This window comes from Hippocampus zosterae, chromosome 9, assembly GCF_025434085.1.
Source record: "Hippocampus zosterae strain Florida chromosome 9, ASM2543408v3, whole genome shotgun sequence".
NCBI classification, from domain to species: domain Eukaryota; kingdom Metazoa; phylum Chordata; class Actinopteri; order Syngnathiformes; family Syngnathidae; genus Hippocampus; species Hippocampus zosterae.
In genome coordinates, this window is record NC_067459.1 from 4,372,694 (window position 1) to 4,399,284 (window position 26,591).

General features: G+C 42.2%; 1 protein-coding gene across 3 annotated transcripts in view; it reads right to left on the reverse strand.

Annotated features, from left to right (window-relative positions):
- LOC127607030 (receptor-type tyrosine-protein phosphatase gamma-like) overlaps positions 1–26,591 on the reverse strand; it is a 399,557-nt gene that overhangs the window by 89,062 nt on the left and 283,904 nt on the right. For all 3 annotated transcript variants that reach the window (XM_052075037.1, XM_052075036.1, XM_052075038.1), the window contains 2 exons: positions 26,426–26,492; positions 9,195–9,352 (listed from right to left, as the gene is read on the reverse strand). In XM_052075037.1, the coding sequence (XP_051930997.1) occupies positions 9,195–9,352; positions 26,426–26,492 (225 nt within the window). The remainder of the gene's footprint in view (positions 1–9,194; positions 9,353–26,425; positions 26,493–26,591) is intronic.

A 26,591-nucleotide genomic window follows, 5' to 3' on the forward strand; every position in this document is an offset into this window, starting at 1 on the left:
GATGAGGTACAACGCAGGTTCGAGGCTGCCAGATCAGAGGAGGAGGTCATACCAGAGATTTGGAGGCAAGCCCCAATGAATGCAGATGATGAGATTGGGAGGCCAGCCCCAATGAATGAAATGCTGAGTGAGGCAGCAACTGACCTGAAAGCTAAGATCATGACGAGAATGAAAGCTGGGCAACCTAGAAACCGATTACAAGGGCTATGTGAAGTACCACCTGAAAGTCTCATGGAAAGTGTGAATGCAGCACTGAGGGCGATCCCTACCATAACGATCACGGAAACCAATGAGCTCATATACGCTTCAGAATCAGTGATCCTAGCGACTCTTGACTATAAGAGCAACCATGGAAGCCATGAGATACGTTACCCACCATGGAAAAGACGGTTGGAGGATAATCAAGGTGGCCCAGAAAGATGTGAGTCAATTGACGGAGGCCCAGAGAGGTGTGATGAAAAGGCAGATACCCGAGAGGTACATCCAGATGACCATACCTGAAGCACTCGAAACTGCCAAACAAAGGCTCCAAGCCTCGTCCAGCCGCCTAAAGCGGTACACGAAAGAGAATGAGGCAAGACAAATAAACAGGCTGTTCGCAACACAACCTGCAAAAGTGTACGCTCAGTGGCAGGGTCCGAACAACAGAGCTGACCCACCAAGACTGGAAACTGAAAGGTACTGGAAAGGTATATGGGAGAAGGAGGTTGCACATAACAGCAGTGCGCAATGGCTGGTGACCTGAGAGAGGAGCACAGCAACCTCCCTGAACAGAACCCAGTTACCATAACAGTGGCAGACATACAGGAAAGAGTCTCAGATATGAAGAACTGGACAGCACCAGGCCCGGACATGGTCCACACCTACTGGCTAAAGAAACTCACAGCACTCCATGAGCACCTAGCAGTACAAATGAACCAGCTGCTGAGGGATGGGACTCACCCAGAATGGCTAACCGAAGGGCGAACGATACTGATCATGAAGGATCCCTCGAAGGGTGCAGTCCCATCCAACTATCGGCAAATAACCTGTCTCTCCACAACATGGAAGCTCATGTCAGGCATCATTGTGGCTAAGATAAGTGGACACATTGATCAATACATGAGCGAAGCACAGAAGGGCATTTGTAGAGATACCAGAGGAGCCAAACATCAGCTCCTGTTTGACAGAACATTCGCACAAGACTGCAGGTCCCGACATACCAACCCGTGCACAGCCTGGATTGATTACAAGAAAGCCTATGACTCGATGCCACATACATGGATTACTGAATGCTTGGAGTTGTATAAGGTGAACAGGACCCTAAGAGCCTTCGTTGCGAACTCGATGAGGGTGTGGAAAACCACACTTGAAGCCAATGGCAAGCCACTTACCCAATGTGGCATATACCAAGGTGATGCACTCTCCCCACTATTGTTCTGCATAAGACTGAACCCCCTAAGCCAAGTAATCACCAAGACAGACTATGGATACTGCCTCAGAAATGGAGCTACGATCAGTCACCCCCTCTACATGGATGACATAAAGCTGTATGCTAAGAGTTATAAATGCCATACTTTTGAATATCATTCATAAAAAACATTGGTCAATGATTCTTCCTTATTTTATATATATATATATATATTTATATATATATATATATATATATATATATAAATAATAATCCTCATCTCACCCCTCGGGTGGTGTCCGTCCCTCATTCAGCTCAGGTCCTCTACCAGAGGCCAGGAAGCTTGAGGGTTCTGCGCAGTATCCTTGCTGTTCCCAGCACTGCACATTTCTGGACTGAGATGTCCGATGTTGTTCCCGGGATCTGTTGCAACCACTCATCTAGTTTGGGGGTCACTGCCCCGAGTGCTCCGACCACCACAGGCACGACTGTCACCTTTACCTTCCAGGCTCTCTCCAGCTCCTCTCTGAGCCCTTGGTATTTCTCGAGTTTCTCATGTTCCTTCTTCCTGATGTTTCCATCACTTGGGACCGCTACATCCACTACAACGGCTTTCCTCTGCCCTTTATCTATGATCACGATATCTGGTTGGTTCGCCATTACCATCTTGTCAGTCTGGATCTGGAAGTCCCACAGGATCTTCGCTCTGTCATTCTCCACCACCTTCGGAGGTGTTTCCCATTTTGACCTTGGGGTTTCCAGTCCATACTCCGCACAGATGTTTCGGTAGACTATGCCAGCCACCTGGTTATGGCGTTCCATGTAGGCTTTCCCTGCCAGCATCTTACACCCTGCAGTTATGTGTTGGATCGTCTCAGGTGCCTCTTTGCACAACCTACACCTTGGGTCTTGTCTGGTGTGGTATATCTGGGCCTCGATGGCTCTGGTGCTCAAGGCCTGCTCCTGAGCAGCCAGGATGAGTGCCTCTGTGCTGTCCTTCAGGCCAGCCCTCTCTAACCACTGATAGGACTTCTTGAGATCAGCCACTTCAGTTATGGTCCGGTGGTACATCCCGTGTAGGGGCTTGTCCTCCCATGATGGTCCCTCTTCCAGCGCCTCATCTTCTGTTCCCCATTGTCTGAGACATTCTCTGAGTACGTCATCCGTTGGAGCCTTCTCCTTGATGTATTCATGGAGCTTGGATGTTTCATCCTGGACAGTGGCTCTCACACTCACTAGTCCCCGGCCTCCTTCCTTTCGGCTTGCGTACAGTCTCAGGGTGCTGGATTTGGGATGGAACCCTCCATGCATGGTTAGGAGCTTTCGGGTCTTAACGTCCGTGGTCTGAATCTCTTCCTTTGGCCACCTTATTATTCCTGCAGAGTATCTGATCACTGGCAGGGCATAGCTGTTTATTGCCCGGGTCTTATTCTTGCCATTGAGCTGGCTTCTTAGGACTTGCCTCACTCGCTGGAGGTATTTGGCCGTAGCCGCTTTCCTTGTTGCCAGTTCGAGGTTGCCATTGGCTTGTGGTATACCAAGGTACTTGTAGCTGTCCTCAATGTCTGCTATTGTTCCTTCTGGGAGTGAGACCCCTTCAGTGCGGACTACCTTTCCTCTCTGAGTCACCATCCGACTACATTTCTCAAGCCCGAATGACATCCCGATGTCGCTGCTGTAGATCCTGGTTGTGTGGATCAGGGAATCTATGTCCCTTTCGCTCTTAGCATACAGCTTTATGTCATCCATGTAGAGGAGGTGACTGATTGTAGCTCCATTTCTGAGGCGGTATCCATAGCCTGTCTTGGTGATTACTTGGCTTAGGGGGTTCAGTCCTATGCAGAACAGCAGTGGGGAGAGTGCATCACCTTGGTATATGCCACATTTGATGGACACTTGGGTAAGTGGCTTGCCATTGGCTTCAAGTGTGGTTTTCCACATCCTCATCGAGTTCGCAACGAAGGCTCTTACAGTCCTGTTCACCTTATACAACTCCAAGCATTCAGTGATCCATGTATGTGGCATCGAGTCATAGGCTTTCTTGTAATCAATCCAAGCTGTGCACAGGTTGGTACGTCGGGACCTGCAGTCGTGTGCGACTGTTCTGTCAACCAGGAGTTGATGTTTGGCTCCTCTAGTATCTCTACCAATGCCCTTCTGTGCTTCGCTCATGTATTGATCCATGTGTCCACTTATCTTAGCCGCAATGATGCCTGACATGAGCTTCCATGTTGTGGAGAGACAGGTTATTGGCCGATAGTTGGATGGAACTGCACCCTTTGAGGGATCCTTCATGATCAGGATCGTTCGCCCTTCGGTTAGCCATTCTGGGTGAGTCCCATCCCTCAGCAGCTGGTTCATTTGTACTGCTAGGCACTCATGGAGTGCTGTGAGTTTCTTTAGCCAGTAGGTGTGGACCATGTCCGGGCCTGGTGCTGTCCAGTTCTTCATATCTGAGACTCTTTCCTGTATGTCTGCCACTGTTATGGTAACTGGGTTCTGTTCAGGGAGGTTGCTGTGCTCCTCTCTCAGGGTCACCAGCCATTGTGCACTGCTGTTATGTGCAACCTCCTTCTCCGATATGCCTTTCCAGTACCTTTCAGTTTCTAGTCTTGGTGGGTCGGCTCTGTTGTTAGGACCCTGCCACTGAGCGTACACTTTCGCAGGTTGTGTTGCGAACAGCCTGTTTATTCGTCTGGCCTCATTCTCTTTCGTGTACCGCTTTAGGCGACTGGACAAGGCTTGGAGCCTTTGTTTGGCAGTTTCGAGTGCTTCAGGTATGGTCATCTGGATGTACCTCTTGGGTATCGGCCTTTTCATCACACCTCTCTGGGCCTCTGTCAATTGACTCACATCTTTACGGGCCGCCTTGATCTTAGCCTCCAACCGTCTTTTCCATGGTGGGTAACGTATCTCATGGCTTCCATGGTTGCTCTTATAGCCCAGATTCTCCAGGATCACTGATGCTGAAGCGTATATCAGCTCATTGGTTTCTGTGATCGTTACGGTAGGGATCGCCCTCAGTGCTGCATTCACACTTTCTATGAGACTTTCAGATGGTACTTCACATAGCCGTTGTAATCGGTTTCTAGGTTGCCCAGCTTTCATTCTCGCCATGATCTTAGCTTTCAGGTCAGTTGCTGCCTCGCTCAGCATTTCATTCATTGGGGCTGGCCACCCAATCTCATCATCTGCATTCATTGGGGTTTGCCTCCCAATCTCTTGTATGACGTCCTCCTCTGATCTGGCAGCCTGGGGCCCTTCGCCATGGAACCTGCGTTGTACCTCATCAATCTCAAGTTGTGACAGCAGTTGCCGTTTGTGGATGTTGGAACACTGAGCTACTAGTTGTTTCGTGGTCAACCGTGACTGTGGGTTTCGAAGTAACTATTCAGCCCACATTCTCTGCATGTAACCCCTCTGACTAGGGTTGCTTGAGTAGTAGCATTCCAACAGAGCCATGTTATCGCCTCTCGCCCATCTCCGCTTTGTTCCAGTAGCCCATTTTTCATCAAGGTGCTCTGGTTCCCCAGCACCTGACGCAGACCTTGTTTGGCCGGGCGACGTCTGAGCCGGCATGTCATTCGTTTTATTGTCTCTCATCATTGTATGAGGTAGGCATTAGCGTGAAGGATCTTACCCAAGGACCCACACTGGATGGTGTTATGTGCTCATTTTTGCCCCAAGCGGGATTCGAACCTCCGACTCCCGTATGCCAAACCGATGCCTTACCAACTGAGCTATCCAGCCGCTCAGGATATATATAATATCCCTATAATATATATAATAATATATATAATTTTTTTTTTTAATTTAGTAAACATTTTTTTGTAGGAAGTTGGTAAATGACCAAAATTAGTTTGTCGTGGTTGGCATTTGGCATCTGTCATGCCTTTGTGATTGGTTGTGTGCTTGTTTGTTTTTGGTGCCATAAATCTGGTTGTAGATGTTCTCAGTAGTGTCCTCTGTTTTAATTTCGTAGATAAATGAAGAACTAAACGTAACACTGAAACAATCTCTACTTTTAACCTCACATATTTTTTTTTTAATAAACCTCATCTTAAAATGGAAATACCTGGTTCAATCATACAGTAAAGTTTGAGGAAATCTCATCCAGAGTGCCACAAAATCACACATACCTGTTGAAATGGCTACCAAGAAACAGCGCACACACAGACAAGTGTGGCGCATCCATGTGACTGAAAGAAGGGAACTTAAGGTGGGGAGTTGTGTAACAGCTTTGGCATGAATCCACTCTAAAAGCAGGCCCTGAGCAGCAACTGTCACTCTTGCTGACCTACTTGAACGATCATCCAAAAGAATGGGCTCGTAGCAAGAGAAGATAAAATACAAAGACAGGGGAGGATGAAAGAAAAAAGTATTTGTGGACTAATCGACACTGGACAGGAATCAACAGTCAGAGAGCAGGAACTGTTTGTGTTCCGTAAGTGTTGATTTAACACTTACGAGTGTACAATGTTTCCTTGTGTTTGTACATATGCTGTCATTCTTTGCTGTAGCCCCCATGCTACGAGTTCTTATGAGTATCCCACGCATTGGACAGCACTTACTGAGAATGGATGGATGATAGATAGATCGATAGAGAAACACTGTTGAAAGATTGATGCCATTTCAGACTCTCTTTCTGCCTCACCAACCAGAATGTTTAATGACGATAGGTGTTTTTATTCAATCGTGGCTGGGAGGCATATCTGTTTTTCTGCTTTTAAATAGAATATGCTGAATGTGGGCGTAAACATGTGTGTCATCACATTTAAAAATTACATTACATTACTGGTTGATATGTGTCGTACCATTGATTTTGGATTTGATGCAATATCAAGTAAAATCCTCTGCAAAATTTTGAGATTCCAATCTGATAGACACCAGAAGTGCTTTTTTTTTTTAAATTACACAAAACTGCGATCAAAACCACATGCGATGTACCGCTGCGCTCATACCAATGGGGGCACGTACATCGTAATTTTTTTGGTGGGGGGGGGGGGGGGGGCTGCGGTGGGGTATTTATTACATCCAAACCAATGAAGAAGAAGCAGCATACTCACGCGGAATGAGATTGTGGCCAACTTGCTTCAAGTAAATGACAACCCCACTCAGGCCAACTCTTGCATTCTAACCTCTCCTCTTGTCAATACAGTAATAAGAATAAGAGTGGGCGGGGGCTGATACCGGTGCTTCCGTGTGTGTAAATCGAGACAGGAAAAAGTAGTTTGTTGGCATAAAAACCAAAAATAGAGATAAAGAAAACATAAATTAATGCCAAATATCAATACTTAAGCTTGGGGATCGATACCGAACACGTTTAATAATGAAATGTAAAAGTACATTTGCCATTTGCAAAAACCTATCCTTTAGTGCCAAAATGTAGAAATATGTTTTGGGTGTTGTTGTTGTTTTTTTTTAAATTAAAATAAATTAATATTGAGCACATCTCCTCAGTTAGTTATGGAGGCTGTGGGAATGATCACGGTTCCCACTCTTCCACTTGCTTTTTATTTATGGACCTTTTAATTACTTTTGAGGACCAATTTAGCCTTTTTTTAGGACTTTTTCTCCATTCAGCGGGGATTCACGGTGGCTTTAATGCCCGCTCAGCAATACAAGGGCTGAACAGAAAGCCACATAACACTGAGCTGGTGTTCAAATCATTGCTGCCAAAGGAAGGGCACATATCTTTATTTTTAGGGGCAATCAGTTAACCCTTTATTTGACATCCTGTATGTCAAAGTTTCACTTTGCTGCCTGCATCACAAGTAGGAAAATGAAAAAAACAAACATTTTAATTAATTCTCAAATAAAACACACAAAGAAAATTTTAATTGAGAAAATATAAACCTTCAATTTATTTTCGAATAAACACAACACTAAGAACAGAGCTAATGGTCATATGGGTCACCTGGACAGGGTTTAGAAAAATCTGGTTTCACTAACAGTCGTACTGATTGCCCATCTTAGCAGTATCCAGAACACCTGAACAGCTGAAATGCCAAATGATCCAACCCTATTATTTTCCCTCATATCACCTTCAATGATCAAACATTATTAATGACAAATATGAAACTGATATGACAATTAGGGAATAGTAGACACTGACTTAGTTTTCTCCTTAATCTCTTTTGCGAGTTCTTGGCGATCAATTTTTTTCTGTTTTGCTGTGTGCCTCTAAATGCATTAGACTTGACTTGACTTCTCCAGCCACGCCACTTGAAAATAGCATTGTCCCGGAATATTTGTAGCGACGCCAATCGAGCGAAGCGCGCCTCAGCAGTCGAAAGTCCACTGCTCTCTGCTGTGTGTGCGTCTGCGCGAACATGTACACACGCGCATGCCTTTTGGTTTCAACCAAGCAACCAACGTGACAAAAGAAATACGCTTTGATCTACGACAACAAAAAGATAACCTAGCCAAGACAACAGCTAATCTTAGCTGACGCACACACATCAGAGAGCAGCGGACTATCGACTGCTGAGGTGCGCTTCGCTAGAATGGCGTCGCTACATATTTGTCTGTCACTTGTTGGGAGCGATAAATTCGAAGAATAGATTTTTCCAGGATGGCTTCAATCTATTGTTGTTTCCCGGAATGACCCAAAGTGATCACGTGATCATCGTCAGAACTAATCATAGATGGCGGGAAAAGCAGAGCAGGTACCGGGTCCTGCATTTTCTGACAAAACTATGAATTGGAAGGGTGGGAAAAATGACATACACAAATGAAATGAACACCACAGGTTAATTTTTATGGTATTTAGAAGATTTACCTGAAAATTATGGACAATTAAGAACATAATTTTACAACTTCTTTTTTTATGAACTTTAAGGACCCGTACGAATCCTGATGATTGATGTCTGATAAATCTCCACTAGATTGTAGGACTGGATTTGATCAGCTCTTGGTCCACAGAGAGTGTGAGTGTGTGTGGGTGTGGGGTGGCGATCCTACGTCGCAAGGTGACGTACAGAAGCAGTTTGGTGGTGAGGACATTGATTAATGGCGGCAGCTAACTCTACGACAGATCTTTTTCAAATCAGACAATGATGACGAATACCCGTTGTCATCCCTGACGAACACGTGCACATATACACGCAGGCACAAACACATACACACACACACACACACACACACACACACGCACACACACGCTCACACACACACGCACACACATACCACTTCTTCTCATGAACAAGTGACATTGATTGGGTTGCCAGGTTGGCGTGAATGAAAGAAAATCCCACTTTTTAAAAATTATTTCTTGCTTTTTGCCAAATTGTGTTAAAGAGTAGATTTCAAACGATAAACAAGATGACTTGTTAAGTCATGTAGTTCAAGTCAAAGTCAAGTAGGGTCATTTAGATACCATGTCGAGTCATTCCCAAGTTTTTGGCAAGGAAGTCGTAAGTCCTAAAAATAGCAACACAAGTCTGACTTGAGTCGAGTCACATGAATCAAGTCCACCATCTCTTCAATGTAGTGCTTTGAAGAAGTGATGAATCCGCAGTTAAGAAGAGAACAATTAGTGGTCTAGCCACAGCTGATATTGGGAGCTAGTTGATCTCAGAACCTGTTGATCCGTAATGCAAGTAACAACGTAGCTGTCTGTACAAATGAATCCAATCAGTTTTCTGATAAAAAAGTGTCCTGTTTTGTTAGGCATTAACTTCCGAGGTCTTACTTTAAAACTCATCATATTTTAGGTTCATCTTGAAATTTCACCTGGAAGCCTAACATCTCCATCTTTTGTATGTCGTGTGTTCATAAACCTTGTGTTGCGTGCGTTTCTCACCTGTTTGTAAGAGACATAGATCGGTCTGCTGAAGATGATCCACTCCACAATTTTACTGCAGGGAGGAGTGGTCAGGGAGCCCGTGTAGCGATAGTAGCTGCCCAACGACGATGGCAGCAGGTCTTTTAGGACAAAAGGCTCCAAGAAAGTCTCTTTTTCTAGAAAACAAAAGTGAGGACATATTAAAATCAGTGCATCACTAATTTATGTCAAACTATCATGGCCCAGGTTTGCAAAGGACATCCAAGCGCCAATTCCTATCAACCTGCTAAAAAACAAAAACCAAGGGTGAATTTTATTGATGTATTTTCACATCGGCAGGTGACACTATATAGGTGTAAAGGAATCTCTGCGTGTGCGTTCAATACTCACTGCCTCGCTTCAACCCTCCAGACCCCATTCCTCTCCTTCAGAAATGATATAACTACATTCTCCAATCCCGCACTAGAATTGGACTCACGGCCACTGCATGAGGAGTTTGTGAACAAAGCATGGAGGACAAAACTCTTGGGAATAGCCTCGGATGTGAAGCACAGGTCTTCAGGCTTTTGTCTGTCACATTCATTTCTGAATGCAAAGATTAATGCCAATTTTTACCTCACTTCCAAACGTAGAATTCAAGGCCCAAGCAAAAAAAAAAACACTACCGTATTTTCACGACTATAAGGCGCCATTAAAAGTCTTAAATTTTCTCCAAAATGGACAGGACGCCTTATGGTGCGGAGCGTCCTTTATATGAGCTGAGTTCCAAAATCTGACTGACAGCCGACACGCTGTTTATATAGAGAAAAGGCGGAAGTGACTGTGAAAGAAGTCGGCCAATCAGGGAAGGGTGGGCGTGTATATATACATATATGGAGAGGGGGAGAGAGAGAGAGAGGGAGAGAGAGGACAGACAAGCTAGTCCGCCAATGGTGAAGGGTGGGCGTGTAAGTGGACGCCTCAAGCCAGTACCAACACTTGTATAGCGTGTGGCAATGTGCATTGTTGCAAAACAACTCCGGTTTTGGTTTCTAAGAACCCCTGAAAATAAATTCGACAAAGAGACATGCCTACGAAGCTCAGTTAAAACTTAAAGCCACCGGTTATGCTTTTGGCATGCGTGACCATCTCACAGCAGCGGTGAAAAATCAAGTCAAGCAAATGAACTCTGAGCTTGCCGTTATTCCCGGAGGCTTGACTAAAGAACTCCAACCGCTGGACATTGGCATCAACCGGGCGTTCAAAGTAAAGTTGCGAACAGCATGGGAACAATGATCGATGGCAAACACAACTTTACAAAGAGTGAGAGGCAGCGCTGGGCGAGTTACGCCACAATACGCAACAACGAGAGGGAACGCGGCGTTTTTGATGGATTACGGTACTTGCACAATTGTTCAATTCTTTCTACACACACACGCGCTGCCACCATGTTTCGCTCTGTTCTTTACTTTCAAATGTGGGAAAGCTTCACACGAGAGAAATGTTGACTTTGCTGTTGCTACTCCTTCTTTCCGCTCGGCAATGCGTAGCAACTCACACTAGCATGTGATGCGTTCAATGACAACTGAGATGTGCAGTCCTCTGCTTCTGATACAGAGGATGAGGACGTTGATGGATTTCTGGGTGATGATTGATCGAAAACGTGAGAACATTGTACGATGGCTAAATAAAATACACCCAAACTCAGTTCTGCTTTCGTTGCCTTTTTAAAAACGTGTTTTTATCTTATCTGTATGTCTTGGCATGCTACCGTATGCTTCATGCTAACGTGTTAGAGTGCGTATGTTTAAGCTGGCGTATGTTTTACCACTGTAAAACTGCGGCTATTCGTACGATGCGTCCTGTGTATGTGTAAAATACAGAAATGTCACGCATTAATGAGACTGCGGCCATTAGTACGATGCGTCGAATAGTCGTGAAAATACGGTACTTTGAATATTGTGTCAAAAACATAGCTTTCGAGTCAAGTAATTTGGAAAATCATTATTGCTGTGTGATCCATGAGAAGTCAGCATGAATTTCTGTTGGAACATCTCTGAACAGAGCTTGCAGGTTCTCTCTGGGATTCTTGTGTTTTTTTTCCCCAGATATTTGGTTTCCTCCCACATCTGCCAACACATGCTTCTTGGGTTGAATAACACAGTAGGTTGCCCATATGTGTGAATATGAGTGCGACAGGTCGCTTGTCTGTATGTTCCCTATGATTATCCAAGGTGAACCTTGACTCCCATCTGAAGTCACCTTGGATAAGTTCATGTTAACCAGAACCCATATGAGGACAGATCGACGGTTTAGAAAATGAATGGATATTGTGAAACAGGTTTTGATCTTAATTCGTTATAAAATAATATTAATGATGAGAAATAATAAGTACACCAATAACAATGACAAAACTGTGTAATGTTAGGTGTATTGTTAGGGAAGGGCCAGCCAGGCAATCTCCTCAGCCAGGGTGCTCTGCACCTCACACCTGAGACTCGTCAGCTCATCACCCACCTGTTGCCAATCAGCTTGTTTGCTCTGGTATAAATTGACTCACAGACCATTCCTCAGTGCAAGTTTGTGCTGTCACCATACCAGTGAGCTCTGTTGGAATTACTTTACAGATGCCGTACGACAAAAAAAGAAAAGAGCTCCTCCCAAAATTAAAAGCTGCACGTGACAGAGGGGAAACTGCCTACTTAAGACATAACAAACTTATTGTCCACCCCTGCACCAGTACTCCAACACAACAGGCTCGAGTTCAACACCATCAAGCAGCATACTGAGAATGTTTCACCACCCGACAATAAAAACTCTGACCCTACTGAAGCAGGAAATTCACATACCAAAAAACATGGACTTCGAATCCTTTGATGACCCTTCCAACCCTACTGACCACAAGACGTTTGACCCTGAGAACAACTTTGACAATAACTTTTTCAAGACCGACCGACCGCGAGGCAGCCAGCGACGACCGACCGTGAGGGAGCCAGTGATGACCGCGAGGAAGCCAGCGACGACTGCAGGGAAGCCAGCGACCGTGAGGAAGCCTGGAGACAACCAGCCTGCGACTACCGTGAGAGAGCCAACGAAGACCGCAAGGGAGCGAGAGACGACCGAGAGGAAACCAGCGACGACTGCAGGGGAGCCAGTGACCACGAGGGAGCCGGGAGACGGCGAGCCTGAGGCAGCCAGGAGACAACCAGCCAGCGCGCGTGAGAGAGCCGGGAGGCAGCCAGCCGGCGAGCGTGAGGGAGTCGGGGACGACCGCAAGGGAGCCAGTGACTACGAGGGACCCAGTGATGACGGTGAGAGAGCGAGCGATGACAGCGAGGGAACCAACGACGGCCGTGAGGGAGCGATCGACGACCGTGTGGGAGCGGGAAATTCACATCCCAAAAACATGAACTTCCAACCCTTTGAAGATATTGACTATAAGCCATTCGATCCCGAGAACAATTTGGACCCAGACAATAACTTATTCAACAACAAACAAAGGGTAACAAACTCTGACTATTACCTGGATGAACAATTCAACACTAATATAAAATTGGAAAATGCACTTTCGGTAATACACTTAAACAGTAGAAGTCTCTATAAAAACTTCACAAAAATTAAAGAATACCTGACTAAATTCAATAAATTTAAAATAATTGCCATATCAGAAACTTGGCTTGATGAAGATAAAACAACTGAAATGGAAATAGAAGGGTATGAAATGTTTGCAACTAATAGAGAAAACAAAAAAGGAGGGGGTGTTGCAATATATGTAGACAAAGCACTTAAATGCAGTAAAATCGAGAGATTGACAAACACAATAGAAAACCTAATGGAATGTCTAACCATTGAAATACACAATAAAAAGGCATCAAATATCATCATAAGTTGCATCTATAGGACACCAGGAACATGTATTGACACATTCAATAAAAAACTAACAGATATGCTCAGTTACTACAACGATAAGAAAACACGAATAATATGTGGTGACTTTAACATTGACTTATTAAACCCAAATAGACACAAAAAAACAACTGACTTCATAAATATTATGTACAGCAACAGCTTTTTCCCAGTAATCCTGAAACCTAGCAGAATAACAGTTGACACGGCCACATTAATAGATAACATATTTATAAATAAGATTGATCATAAAATGGAAAGTGGACTTCTCATTAATGACATAAGTGACCACCTGCCTGTTTTTGCAGTTTTTCATAATTATTTCGATAGAAAAGCTAAATCAACAACTTGTATAACAGAAATAAGACTAAGAACCCAACGTTGCATCGATGCCTTTAAGCAAGACCTAGAAAAACAAAACTGGACCGAGGTCTACTCCAACGAAGACCCAAATACAGCGTTTGAAGTATTTCAGTCTACCATAATCTTCTTATATGATAAACATTTTCCATTAACTAAAGTTTCCAAAAAGTATAAAGACCCAAGTAAGCCATGGATAACGAAAGGCATAGAAAACGCATGTAAAAAGAAAAACAATTTATATAAATTGTTTTTAAAATTCAGAACTGAAGAAGCAGAAAAAAAATATAAGACCTATAAAAATAAATTAGTAAATATTATAAGAACCAGTAAAAGAGATCATTATCATGCACTATTAGAGCAGAATAAAGGTAACACACAAGAAATATGGAAAATACTTAACCAAGTAATCAGAAATAGTCCTAAAAAATGGATTATCCAGAGTATTTTATCAAAGGCAAAAATACTATTTTGGAAAAAACTGCAGAAATAGCAACTGAATTTAATGAGTATTTTGTCAACATCGGCAGTAACCTAGCAAAACAAATTCCTGATCCAACAGACCTGTTTGAAGTGGATAGATACGTAGAAAAAAACTCCAAGAAGTATCAAATATTATAAAAACTTTTAAAAATAAAATGTCAACTGATTGCTTTAATATTGATATGACAATAATCAAGCAGATTATAGAATATGTAGTGCGACCTTTCACACACATATGCAACCTGTCATTCAAAGCTGGTATCTTTCCATCAAAAATGAAAATTGCTAAAGTTATTCCAATCTATAAAAGTGGAGAAAAACATCTGTTTACAAATTATAGACCAATATCACTACTACCACAATTTTCAAAAATATTAGAAAAACTATTTTCTCGCAGACTTGATAGTTTTATACAAAAGCGTGCGCTGTTAAGTGAGAATCAATATGGCTTCAGGGAAAAACGGACCACCTCAATGGCAGTTATGGAGTTTGTGGAAGCAATAGCCACTAATATAGACAACAAAGAATTTACTGTTGGGGTTTTCCTAGATCTAAAAAAAGCTTTTGACACAATAGATCACAGTATAATATTGAAAAAACTAGAAAGATATGGCATTAGAGGTGTAGCTTATAAATGGATAAAAAGTTATTTAGAAAACAGATATCAGTACGTGCAACTCAACAATAAAAAAACGAATCAACTGAAAATCACTCACGGAGTACCTCAGGGGTCAGTGCTTAGTCCAAAACTATTCATCTTATATATAAATGATATCTGCAAGGTCTCAAAACTATTTAAATGTGTCCTATTTGCTGATGATACAACTTTCTACTGTTCTGGAATAAATCCGAAACGGCTCCTGACAACCGTAGAAAACGAATTAAACAAATTAAAAAACTGGTTCGACAGAAATAAATTGTCACTTAACCTGAAAAAATCCAAGTCAATTGTTTTTGGCACAAGACCAATCAAACACCAAGCTAAAATTATGGTAAACTCAATTGAAATAGAAAGAGCGTATGAAACCAAGTTTCTCGGATTAGTAATAGACTCAAAACTATGTTGGAAACCACATATCGATAACGTAAAAAGAAAAATAGCCAAGACCGTAGGGATCCTCTACAAAACCAAGGAAGTGCTAAATAAGAGATTCTTGTACACATTATACACTTCATTATTATTACCATACATGACCTACTGTGTGGAAATATGGGGAAATGCCTGCAAAACAAACACACTCCCTATTCTCAAACTACAAAAAAAAGCAATTCGAATTATTAATAGATCAAAATATACGGAACCCACAAATCCACTATTTATTAAATTAAATACGATGAAATTTTATGACCTGGTTGACTTTAAAATCGCCCAATTAATGTACAAAGCACACAATAACCTGCTCTGCCAAAATATTCAGAAGTTTTTTGAAATTCGAGAAAGCAACTATGAATTAAGAGGTACCAACTTATTCAAAAAACTCAAAACAAGAACAAACATCAAGCAAAGAAGTGTATCTAGCAAAGGTGTTAATCTGTGGAATAATCTTGAAACTGACCTAAAAATGAGTAAATCGCTTGCTGAGTTCAAAAACAAATTCAAAAAAATAGTACAAACAACCTACACCAATCAGAGTTAAAATGATAAATTCTAAACATTAAATATAATGATAAATCAGAACTAAGTTGATAAACAGAGAAAGGTATTGCAATATCCATTATGAATACAAGAGAAAATTGACACAAGAGTGCCAGGGTGAGGATGTATATAATCCCGATAAAAACCAAAAGTTGTGAACATATCACGGTTAAGGGTAAAGTATGAGCCTTAATGGAGACTTCTTATTACTTTTTCTTTTCTGATTGATATAAAAATGATTTAGTAGATATAAACACATAACGGGGTAGGACTAGATAAGTTTTTTTACTTCATCCTACTCCCTTGAACATAATAACTGTGTTGAATGAAGACTGATTTCTTTCTTTTACTTTTTTATCTACCTTATTTTCTGTCAAATTATTACTGTATATGTTTTATGTTCAATAAACAAACCAAACCAAACCTGTCACCATACCAGTGAGCTCTGTTGGAATTACCTGCAGTTTTCTTGTTCCATGTGTGGACATTCCCTTGTGGACTCCTCGTGCTTCCCCCTGAGTGTTTAAGTAAGTCCCAGTTTTCTCCCTGAGTAAGGGTTTCGTTTCCTGTGGACATTTTCCCTGTGGCTTCTTCGTGCTTATTCCAGTGTCATTTTAAAATTAGAGTCGTGAACACTGGCCTGAACTGAGTTCCAGCGAGGTCTAGATTCGTTGGATATTGTTCTTTTGGAACCTCCTGGATGAGTTGTCATGGCAATATTGGTGTCATTTTAGCTGGTCAACCACTCGTGGAAATGTATGCCACTGTTTCCAGTTTTATCCATTTGTTGATAATGGCTCTGACGGTGGTTTGCTGAAGCCTGAGGGTCTTGGAAATGGCTTTGTAACCTTTTCCAGACTGATAGGTTTCCGTAACTTTGTTCCTAATATCTTCTTGAATTTCTCTGAATGGTGACATGATGCGTTTGTGTCTTGAGATCTTGTACTTCACTTTGTCTCACAGATTCTATTCACAATTCATCAAACTTCACAGGCAACACCCTAGTTGCCTGTGAAATTTAACTCATTCGCAAAATCCCAGTTACTTTGTTTTTTAACAAGGAAGGGGGGCAATTCCTTTTTCATATTAGGACGGGTACTTTTGGATTTTTTTGTGTGCCTTAATAAATTAGCATTTAGAAATTGGATTTTGTATTTCTTTGGGTAGTCTCTGTGTGACATAAAATTAGTTTGAACCTTTATGTGATAAAGAACACAGAATCTGGAAAGGGAGCAAATACTATTTCACAGCACATGTCGAAGGTTCATTATTTCTAATTAATCATAAGTTATATAACCCTTTGTGATAATAATTAGGGTAGTGATCCCTCGCTACTTCGCGGTTCGTTTATCACGGGTTCAGTGCATCAGATTTTTTTCAAACATATTAAACATTTATTTATTTTTACATATACATGGAGTACTGTATATGTTGCTCTATGTGACTCACTGTTGTTTTGCAGCTTCTCGCGGACCGTTTGCGGACTTAAAAAAAAGTTTTTTTTTTTTTTTACCCGTTTATGTCAATTGAACGCTACTTTGCGGATTTTCGTTTATTGCGGTGGTTTTGGTCCCCATCACCCGCGATAAACAATGGATTACTGTAGTTGTATGTTAGAAAAAAATATTTTAATGTTAAATGAAATAGTAATATATTCCCATTGCACTTTGAAAATACAATCTGATGTGTGTTTGATTTGTAGCGACGCCACTCGAGTGAAGTGAGACTCAGCAGTCGATAGTCCGCTGCTGTACGTGCATCAGCGCGGACATATACGCGCGTGCATCTTTTGGCTTCAACCAATCAGTGCCGACGCAACGGACGTTATGCATCAAACAACAACAGCTAAGCTAGCCTAGCCACGAGAACAGCTAAGCAAGGGAGTTGGGAGGACACGACGCTCGAGGTCGGACGGACACACTCTAGTCCTCTCTTTCTTTTTTTTTATCCAAATATTTTTCTACAAACAATAGCTGTCCTGTCCATGTATTTTTTCACCCCACTGGGGTTTAGCCAGTGTGATTATAAAGAGACCAAAATCTCTTTAGATTCTTCATCCTCTACCTAATTGGGCCACATGCATTTTTTTTATCTGCCCGTCTCCACTGGACATGCAGTATTGTGACAGTGGTAGGAGCTTTATATTTTCGCTTTGAGCTGGAATACCATCAGCTCTGATGAAGAAACGACCTGAGCAAAGCACGATAACCAATTTAACTCCTGTCTCAGCCTCCTTGTCAACTTCAAGTTGAAGCTAGTGTTATTCCAGATTTTTGTTTCTGTGATGCCTTTAGTCAACAAAGTAAATATGAGTTTTGTTGTCTTTATCGCGTGTCTTTTCTCCAAAACCTCACCATATTATTAGCAGTCTTAACATCTTTTTCATAGCCCCACACAAACCTTTGTAAACTTGAAAACGATGAGCTCCTTCACCTCCAAGACTTTTCATCAGCCTGCTATGTAAAATCAGCCTTATTTCACAGGGATGGCCAAGCGCGTCTCGCTGGCTATAGTCAAAGAACATTTGTTCCAGTGAGGTTTCATGTAAAATGTAACAAGGCCTCAAATACAAAAACTTGCAGTGTGTGCCCGATTAGACAAGAACATGTGAAGAGAGGGTTGTGAAAAATATAACCAACCGCTGCTCCACTTGGTAGCACTGGTGGAGGCAGAATAAACTAGCCAACCACTTTGTGGGAGAGATGGTATTCTGTTTTGTTTCAGAATTAGTGTTTTGTTCTTGTGGCATCAATTAAGGGGCTATGGTAGACACCAGTCTTCTAGAGTTTATCCAAAATTATTATTCTTTCCTCACTGTATATCTATGTGGAATGAAAATTGGGGATTTTTTTTCTACACATCTATTATACCTTCTGTACTGGGGTACACATACCATTTTTGATGTGGTTCTCAGATGAGTACTTGAGGTTGTTTGGTGCTCTTTTATTTTCCCCAATGGGGATCATTTTTCCCCCCCACCATATTGACCTTATGGATGAACATAAACATTTACAGCACATCTGGGTAAAATCAGGCCTGTGGGCCACATCCGGCAAGTCCACAGTCTCTGTAGCCTTTTGTAAGTCATACTAAAACATCAAGTATGCAGTGTTTTTATTTTGAAGTGAGGGTGTGTCGGCAGTTCAAGCGTACAAGAGCAATGACTTGGCATCAGTGTTGCTAACTTAAATATATTGTCGCTGTAATTAGTGACTTCTCTGACTACCAAAGGAATTATTTATTACTTAAAAAAATTTGAATAGCACAAGCACCTGCTGTGGCCCTTTTGTGAGCAACAATTGTATTTCCTGCACAGAAAAGGGAAGAGAGGAATTTGCCCTTGTAATAATTTGGTAGTTAGCTAATTGGTCCCAGCAGGATTCCACGATTGCGTTATTTGCCGCGGACATTTAAACTCTGCGGAATTGAAGGCAGGCCACGGAAATAAGGGTGAGATGTCGAATATTACTTTTATATGTAGTTTTCTGCCGGCAGCAACATGTCACAGTCTGACAGGCTGTGTTCACACTGCAAGGCTGATGCCCAATTCAAATCTTTTTTTTATGTTCTCGTTCCAGTTCCAAAAACAAATGTATCCTCGGATGTGAACTGAACTCTTCCATGATGACACACGCATGCGCACACAGCATAACATCGAGTAACACACACAAAACATATTATTTTATTTTTTTTATGTAAGAGGCGGTGGAATTGTTATTGGGAAATGAGGCAACACTTTTCTTCATTTAAAGGTGACGTCTTGTAATGGCGATGTCTACTAAAGATGACGTAAGGTTGTTTCTGTGCGAAATAAATGACTGTCTTTGTGGTTGAGTTGCATTTAATATTATACTGTTTGCAGTATGTCTACAATAGGGCTGTTTACACGGCAAGATTTGGTCCGGGGCTGCCCCAGTAGAGGTGGTTTAAAAATTTGCTCCGGAGCAAATGCTCGTTTGCGAAGCAGCACCTATGTAAATTTGCATGTGTGAACGCAACTGAGTTAAATTTGCTCCAGAGCAAATGCTTGTGAAGAGTACGTATGGCGAGAATGCGTTGCTTTCGTGCTCTGTCGGACTTCCGTCATGTGTTTGTTTAATAACGACACAAGACTTGGCTGTTAACATCTTTCCTTTTGTAGGAGACTGGACTGTCTCAGAGTTGTTTGTGTAGTTTGTTCCTTTGTTTTGTGTTCACAACCCCCCATATAATTTATTTTGTGATTTCCTCTCTTGATTTTCTGTTTGGCGCATTAATGTTTGCTTTTCCGAGTGTCATTGAAGTCATTGTTGATTTACGTTTTCGTGGGCGGTCACTCTCGAGCAGAAGGCACGGAGACCGAGAAGGAGAAGGACGTTTTAAAAAGAACCAACACAACAGCTCATTTGTTTTCTGTCATTTTGCTCCGCTGCAGAAACTGCCGTGTGAACGAAAGTGGGGCTGCACCGACGCTGTGTCGGCGCTATCACGCTCAGCGGCTTTGCTGCGGTGCAAAATATATCGCAACAAAGTACATGTAGTACATGTCGCAACAAAGTACGGTGCAGCGCCGGAGCAAATGTGTGCCGTGTGAACAGCCCTAATATCCAGGTCAAGTGGCTAGTTTACAAATTAAATCTTTGCTTCACTGCCTGAAGACAGCTGTGATGGGATTCAGTTCCCCTCCTCCCCGCAACCCTTGTGACGATAAACCGGGTTGGGAAATGGATGGATCTTTGCTTTAATGTCACTTGTTCTACCTTAATCCCATAGTTCGGTGGAATGTCCTGCACTTTATATGTAATGAAAATAACATTTATTATTTTTGTTGTTCAATAAATCTCCCCTTGAGGAAGCAAGAGAATAATGTTGATTTATGACAACAATATTCCACAGGGTTTTGGGTTTGCAGGTCATGCTGTGGTTTGTGCTAAGAATTTCAGCACTCTTTAAACATGTTCTTGTGTGCATGTTTAATAAAGAGTGATTTCATGCTTATGTGAGGAGAAATTTTTGTCACCAGTTTTGCATTGTAATTTTCAGATGACAAGCGAGAGCAGGGCTACACACACAGCAGTACAATTGACTGCTTTTTTTTCTTTTTGAAGTACTTAAATTTATTTTAATTGCAATTGAGTTAGCATGTTGGTGTGGCCCTCGGCAACCGTTTTAGAATTTGCACATGGCACCTTTTGAAAAATGTATTGTCCACCTATGACTTCAGACAGTGTGAGACCACTTGCTGATTTAGCACAGTTATTGGCAGCTGTTCGGTGCCCATTCCTTCTTGCACCGCAAAGCGCTATACTGTAATTTGTTGAACTGTTGAAGATGCAGCGCAAAGACACAGAGACGACTGCCCTGTCACCACTTGAGCAGCTATTGGCCCATTTCTATGAGCACTAGAAAAGTCAACCCTGCCACCTTAACGGTTGTTCATACTATTCAAGGCACTGTGACCAACATCAAAATAAAAGCCTCACGATAATGTAAAATGGACGTCAATCTCTTGGTTGTCTTTCATGCTGAATTGAACCCTAAGAAGCGATTGTTGCGACTGCTCACTTAACTTGGACTTTTTTTGACTGCAGTAACCTGGAATCACTGATGCAATCTGCTAGGAACGCAAATGAGCACCGGGGCAATTCAATCTGTCAAGCACAAGACTATTTGCAGCCCGTATGCACACTTATGCACCGCTTATGTGCACCCCACTTGTGTAGCTTAATCAAACCATTCATCGACAGCCCAATCCCAGTTGATTGATGTTCATTTGTCGACTTCTAAAATTGTGTGTGCTAAGTGCTCACTTTGACTGCCTTGTAATTGCTTTATACATTCCAAGGGGGGAGTTTCCCATTGCTTGCCGATCGAAGGCGTTACGCACTCCGAGTGGTTCCAACAGAATAGCGTTGTCAAACACCTGGTCGTTTATGGACAAAATATCTATTCTGAGAAAGCCATTTCTTTCCAATGACCTTGATTCACTCTGCCTGACTGAGGCTTGGACTGGTGTTGGTGAGTGCAATGCAATACTCGAACAATTATCGCCTGCATGTTCTTCCTTATATGCTCGAAGAACTTTAATTCTGCCCCAACGAACAAACAAGGACATACTCGTCTTTGCTTTTGGTCGCCATTCTCGGATCTGCTTTATCCCCACAAGAATCGCGGGGGGTGCTGGAGCCTATCCCAGCTGTCTTTGGGCAAGGCGCGGGGTTCATCCTGAACGGGTTGCCTGCCAATCGCAGGGCACACAGAGACAAACAAGCATTTGCACTCACAGTCATACCGAGAAACAACTTAGAGCAGGGGTATCCAAAATCGGTCCTCAAGGGCCGCTATCCTGCCTGTTTTCCAGCCCTCCCAGGAGCAACACACCTGATTTAAATAATCAAATTGTTCTAATGCTGTCTCAGAGCTGGCTGATGAGCTGATCTGAATCAGGTGTGTTGCAGCCGAGAAAGATGGAAAACGGGTAGGACAGTAGCCCTCCAGGCCCGCAGCTGGACATGCCTGACTTGGAGTGTTCCATTAACATGCCATGCATGTTTTTGGAACGTGGTGAAGTGTGTATTCTGCCAAATACACACTTTAGTGGCAGAAACTGGAGTGCCCGGAAAAGACCCCAGACAGGCACAGGGAGAACATGCAAACTAACCACAGGAAGGCTGGAGCCGGAATCAAACCCTGCCACCTCTACACTGTGAAGTAGATGCGTTGACCACTGGGCCTCCCGCTTTTGGTCTCAAATTTGAAAATGTTTGAAAATTACCAATAGAATGATTGTGCTCTTTGATGTAGAGTTTTCCTGTAATTGCTGTTACCAGAGCCATGATTTCATGAAAGAAATCATGCAGCTAAACAAGAATGGCGCAAAGCTAAACGCAGGTGGAAAAAAGACTGGCTGCACATGCTTCTCAAATCTCAAGGTTGCTGGCACTACGACCATCGCAAAGTGAAAGGTGTCTAAAATGGAACACCTCTCAAGTCTTAAGACAAACCGTGATATCCAATTGCTCTCTTCAAAACTACTGGTTCTGTGCTTGGGACTAAAGATTTTGCTTTTTTTTTTTAATTGTCAAGATTGCTACAGCAAGGGCTCTCGTTTCAAACGCCACATTTTACCCGTCAGTCCATTGAATAAACAATATAAAATGCAAGTATTTACTGAAATAACCATTTCTATTTTAAATTTTACATGAACATTTTTTCACTTGGAGCAGTTATTCACACATAATCTCTCACACAATATTACTGTCCATCAACAACAGTGAAAAAAATATTTTGCCACACAACGGCTCCTTTAACAGCTCATTTTATGGACTCAAAATGGAGCAATATAAAATTATAAAGTGCACATCTAAGGTAAACTAGTACTCAGCCTATAGTGATTTAAGCCATGGTTGCATACTTCGTTTTTCTCAAGTTTGCTTTGAACACAGTAGTCAGGCGATGTTGATTCTGTTGGTCCTTCTTGCGCGGAAGTCTCTCTACGGTTTTGTGTAGCCATCATTTCAGATGACTACACTTGATTAGAGGACAACACTGGAAACATTTTATTTTCAGTGTGTTCACTAGGTTGCTACCACTGCACTGCTGAACTCTTTACGTGCCTCAGCACACCGCCGCTGTCAGACAAACACAGAGAAGCTCTACCCCCATTATTTATATGGACACGGAACAACGGTAACCTTCCACACAAAATAGTTCCAAACAAGTAACAATCGTGTCAGCATACATCGTACTCAACGTAATGCCTGCTCTTTATTCACCAGAGGCTCATCAACCTAGTCTCTTATTTCTTTCCCGAAACAGTGTCTTCTCCCGCTTGGTGGACCTTAGCCTTCTCCGCTACGTACAATCTCACAATCTCTACACAGCTTGTAATGGAGGCTCTCGCTGGCAATCTGTAGTGGAGTCGTTAGATGCAATGCGAATGATTTCAGCTTGAGTCGAGCTGTGGACAATGTTGACAGGCTTGCATGAAGTATCCATACATTTAGCTATGTCTTCAGCAAACTTGTTCTTTGTCGTGTCATCCATTTTCTTCGGTTTGAAATGATCCATAGCTGTCTGTCTGAGACGAGGGGGCGGAGAACTCGCATCAGCCGTGTGCTTTGCCATTAAGTGGTATTTCAGACTCCAGATGCTATGATGATAGCTCAGTTTACTACTGCAAAACACACAGGTAACTTTGGTCTTGTCAGTGGAGCAAGACCGCGTTAATCTCGCAAGAAAAAATTTAATCCCGTGAAAATTCATTTAAATGAATGTCAATAAAAACGCGCTAAACTGACAGCTCTAATATATACATCTATATATATATATATATATATATATATATACACACATACACACACACACACACACACACACACACACACTACAAGGAAGTTTCATACACTAAACACAAGTGTTAAGGCAACACCCTTTGGTGTTGTTTTTCATGATAGTATTTTGATTCGGGACATACATATGAGGTAATAGAGGACATGCTCAGGATTAGTCCTATGATAAGTCACACTGTTCAAATAAGTATACGTATTAAAAGAGGTTGGGCTGCACAAACAGCATCAGTGCAAACTTCACTATCTGAGGTGAGGTGTGCCATTATGAAGAAGCTGCAAGGACAAGGGCACCTGCTCAGTTATTTGACTAACTTTTTCGCCCAAAACAAAAACTATGTGTTCAATGTGATGTTTCAATGAGGCTGCTGAACGAACCAAACCCACAAGGAATGGCTCTGAGAACACGCAAGAGGTTTATAGGAGTGTGAGGATGATTGTCACATACTTGAATATGATTTGGGGCTAGGTGTGTGACCAGTGTGTTTGTGCCTGTGTGTGCGTGAAAGTTTGTGTTTGTGTGGAATGCACATGTGGCATACCCCAAAGAGAGTCCCATGTGTGGATGTTTGCATCGCACAGAGTGACTGTGTAAAGGCGTTGGAGTTGAATGTCCTCTGTGTTTCCCGTGCAGTGTCGGCTAAGTAAAGCAGAAAAGCCTACCGAGCGGCACATTGAGCGAAATTACACACGGTATGGCATATGGATGGCCATGATATGCTCATGAAACCCTGTGGCCTGGTCTTGTCAGGATGTATAGATAGATCCGCAAAGAGAATAATGTGGATTGTTTGTGGAACAACAAATCACAATTGTGATAGCTCACAATTAGATCAATTGTGTCAAGAGTCTTGGGGCCCTATTTTCGTAGTTGGGTGCCCGTGCGTTCAAATTAAAAAGCACATCTTCATTTTGATGCTGACTAAGTCTAGTCTAGCGTGTTTAGGACATGGTGGCCCACTGCGCGGCTGCACCCTTGACCCACCTGATCATTTCTAAAACAGCGTAAAAATGGGCACAGCTCCATTTCCATTGTCTAGTTTAGCACGCTTGGGAATTTGGTACACTATGCTACGTGTCGCCAGGCGTTCTTGCAGAATGTGGGAGTTTTCTATTACACACCCCCGGCGCACCTGCCATTTGGGTAAGAAACGGCAGGTGTAAATGGTAAAACAGGTGGTATAACGCGATGGTGCAGTCTTGGTGTATTTGATTGAGGCGCCGGCAGACATATTTGATGTTCCGTAGATATATGTGGTGAATAGCATCGTATTTCATTAATAGGACAATCCTTAAGAATCATTGTAGAAACAAATTCATTAAACCAGGGGTCGGCAACCCAAAATGTTGAAAGAGCTCTATTGGACCAAAATAAATAAAAACAAATATCTCTGGAGCCGCAAAAAATAAAAAGCCCTATCATGAAGGCAACACATGCTGTATGTATCTATATGACCTATATTAGCCTGCTATCTCCATGATAAGTTGGCTACAAATGCACAACGAGCATTCATGATTAAAAGTTTTGTTTCCCCCCTGTAGTTCAACCTGTAGCGGATGGGTGCCGAAACTTTTTTGACGGAAGATCTACTTTTTGAACAACCAACCTCCCGCGATTGACCCGTGACCGCACATGCACATATACGCACATATTTACACATGCCGTAGTGAGCAACAGCCAGAACGGCCGCGAAGATGAACAAGGCAGCATGGTATCATAGGTCACGTGTATGGGTGTACTCTTGGCCACCCAGATTCCCATTTTTGGCAAGTACCCTTGGTGAGTTGTTTTTATTTATTTTATTTCTTTTTTTTAACAACAGGCCCCTGACTGACATCCCGCCCTGTAAATAGAAACGTGTAATGTGTGAAATGTTGACATTTAATTTTTATTCAACACATTTTTACAGCATCGGAAAATGTTAATAAAATTTGTGTCATGTTTGTCCTCTGACAGAAACCATATTTAAACAAAATGTATATATTTCCCTCCCATCTTTTTCCATTTTCGAACATTTTTGAATTTTCCCTTAGACTGCCCTGATTTTAATGCAAATGAGGGGATACACTTGGATTAGGATCCATTATGTCTCAGCGTGCAAGGGCGCAAAATGGTTAAAACGCTCCCTGACACCCATTTCTACTTGTGCAATGTGTCTGAAAAAGAAACTCCACATGCGCATAGTCAGAACTGCGGTTTGATCGCAACTTGCACTGGGCACTCAACTAAGGCCCTTACAGTTCTGAGCCTCAGTAATGGCATTTTAAATACCTACACAGCAGCAGTTATTTTGTCCTTTTCGAAAACCAAATTGATAACATAATAAAATGGCGTTAACGTAAAGATATATTTTATGCTGTTCTCCAGATGTAGATATTTGGATCTATTGATCTACAGACGGTAGATACCTGCGGTTCACAACTTTTGTGTTGCTTTTCATTTGATCAGGTGATCATGAATTGCATGTATCCAATAAATCACCTTAACGGCATGGAAATACAGTTACATAAAATTGGTATTGTTTATTCGAACCATTTGCTGGGCTATAACCACTCACCATGATGGACCACACCCTTTAAGCCATGAATTATAGGGTCAACTGCAGGGTTATCTTTTCCTCCAACCTGAAACACAACAAAAGGTTAACTGTAAACAACAACAAATGTATATTGCAAACACATTTATTTATGAACTGGAAAACAAAAAAGAATACTGAATATGTA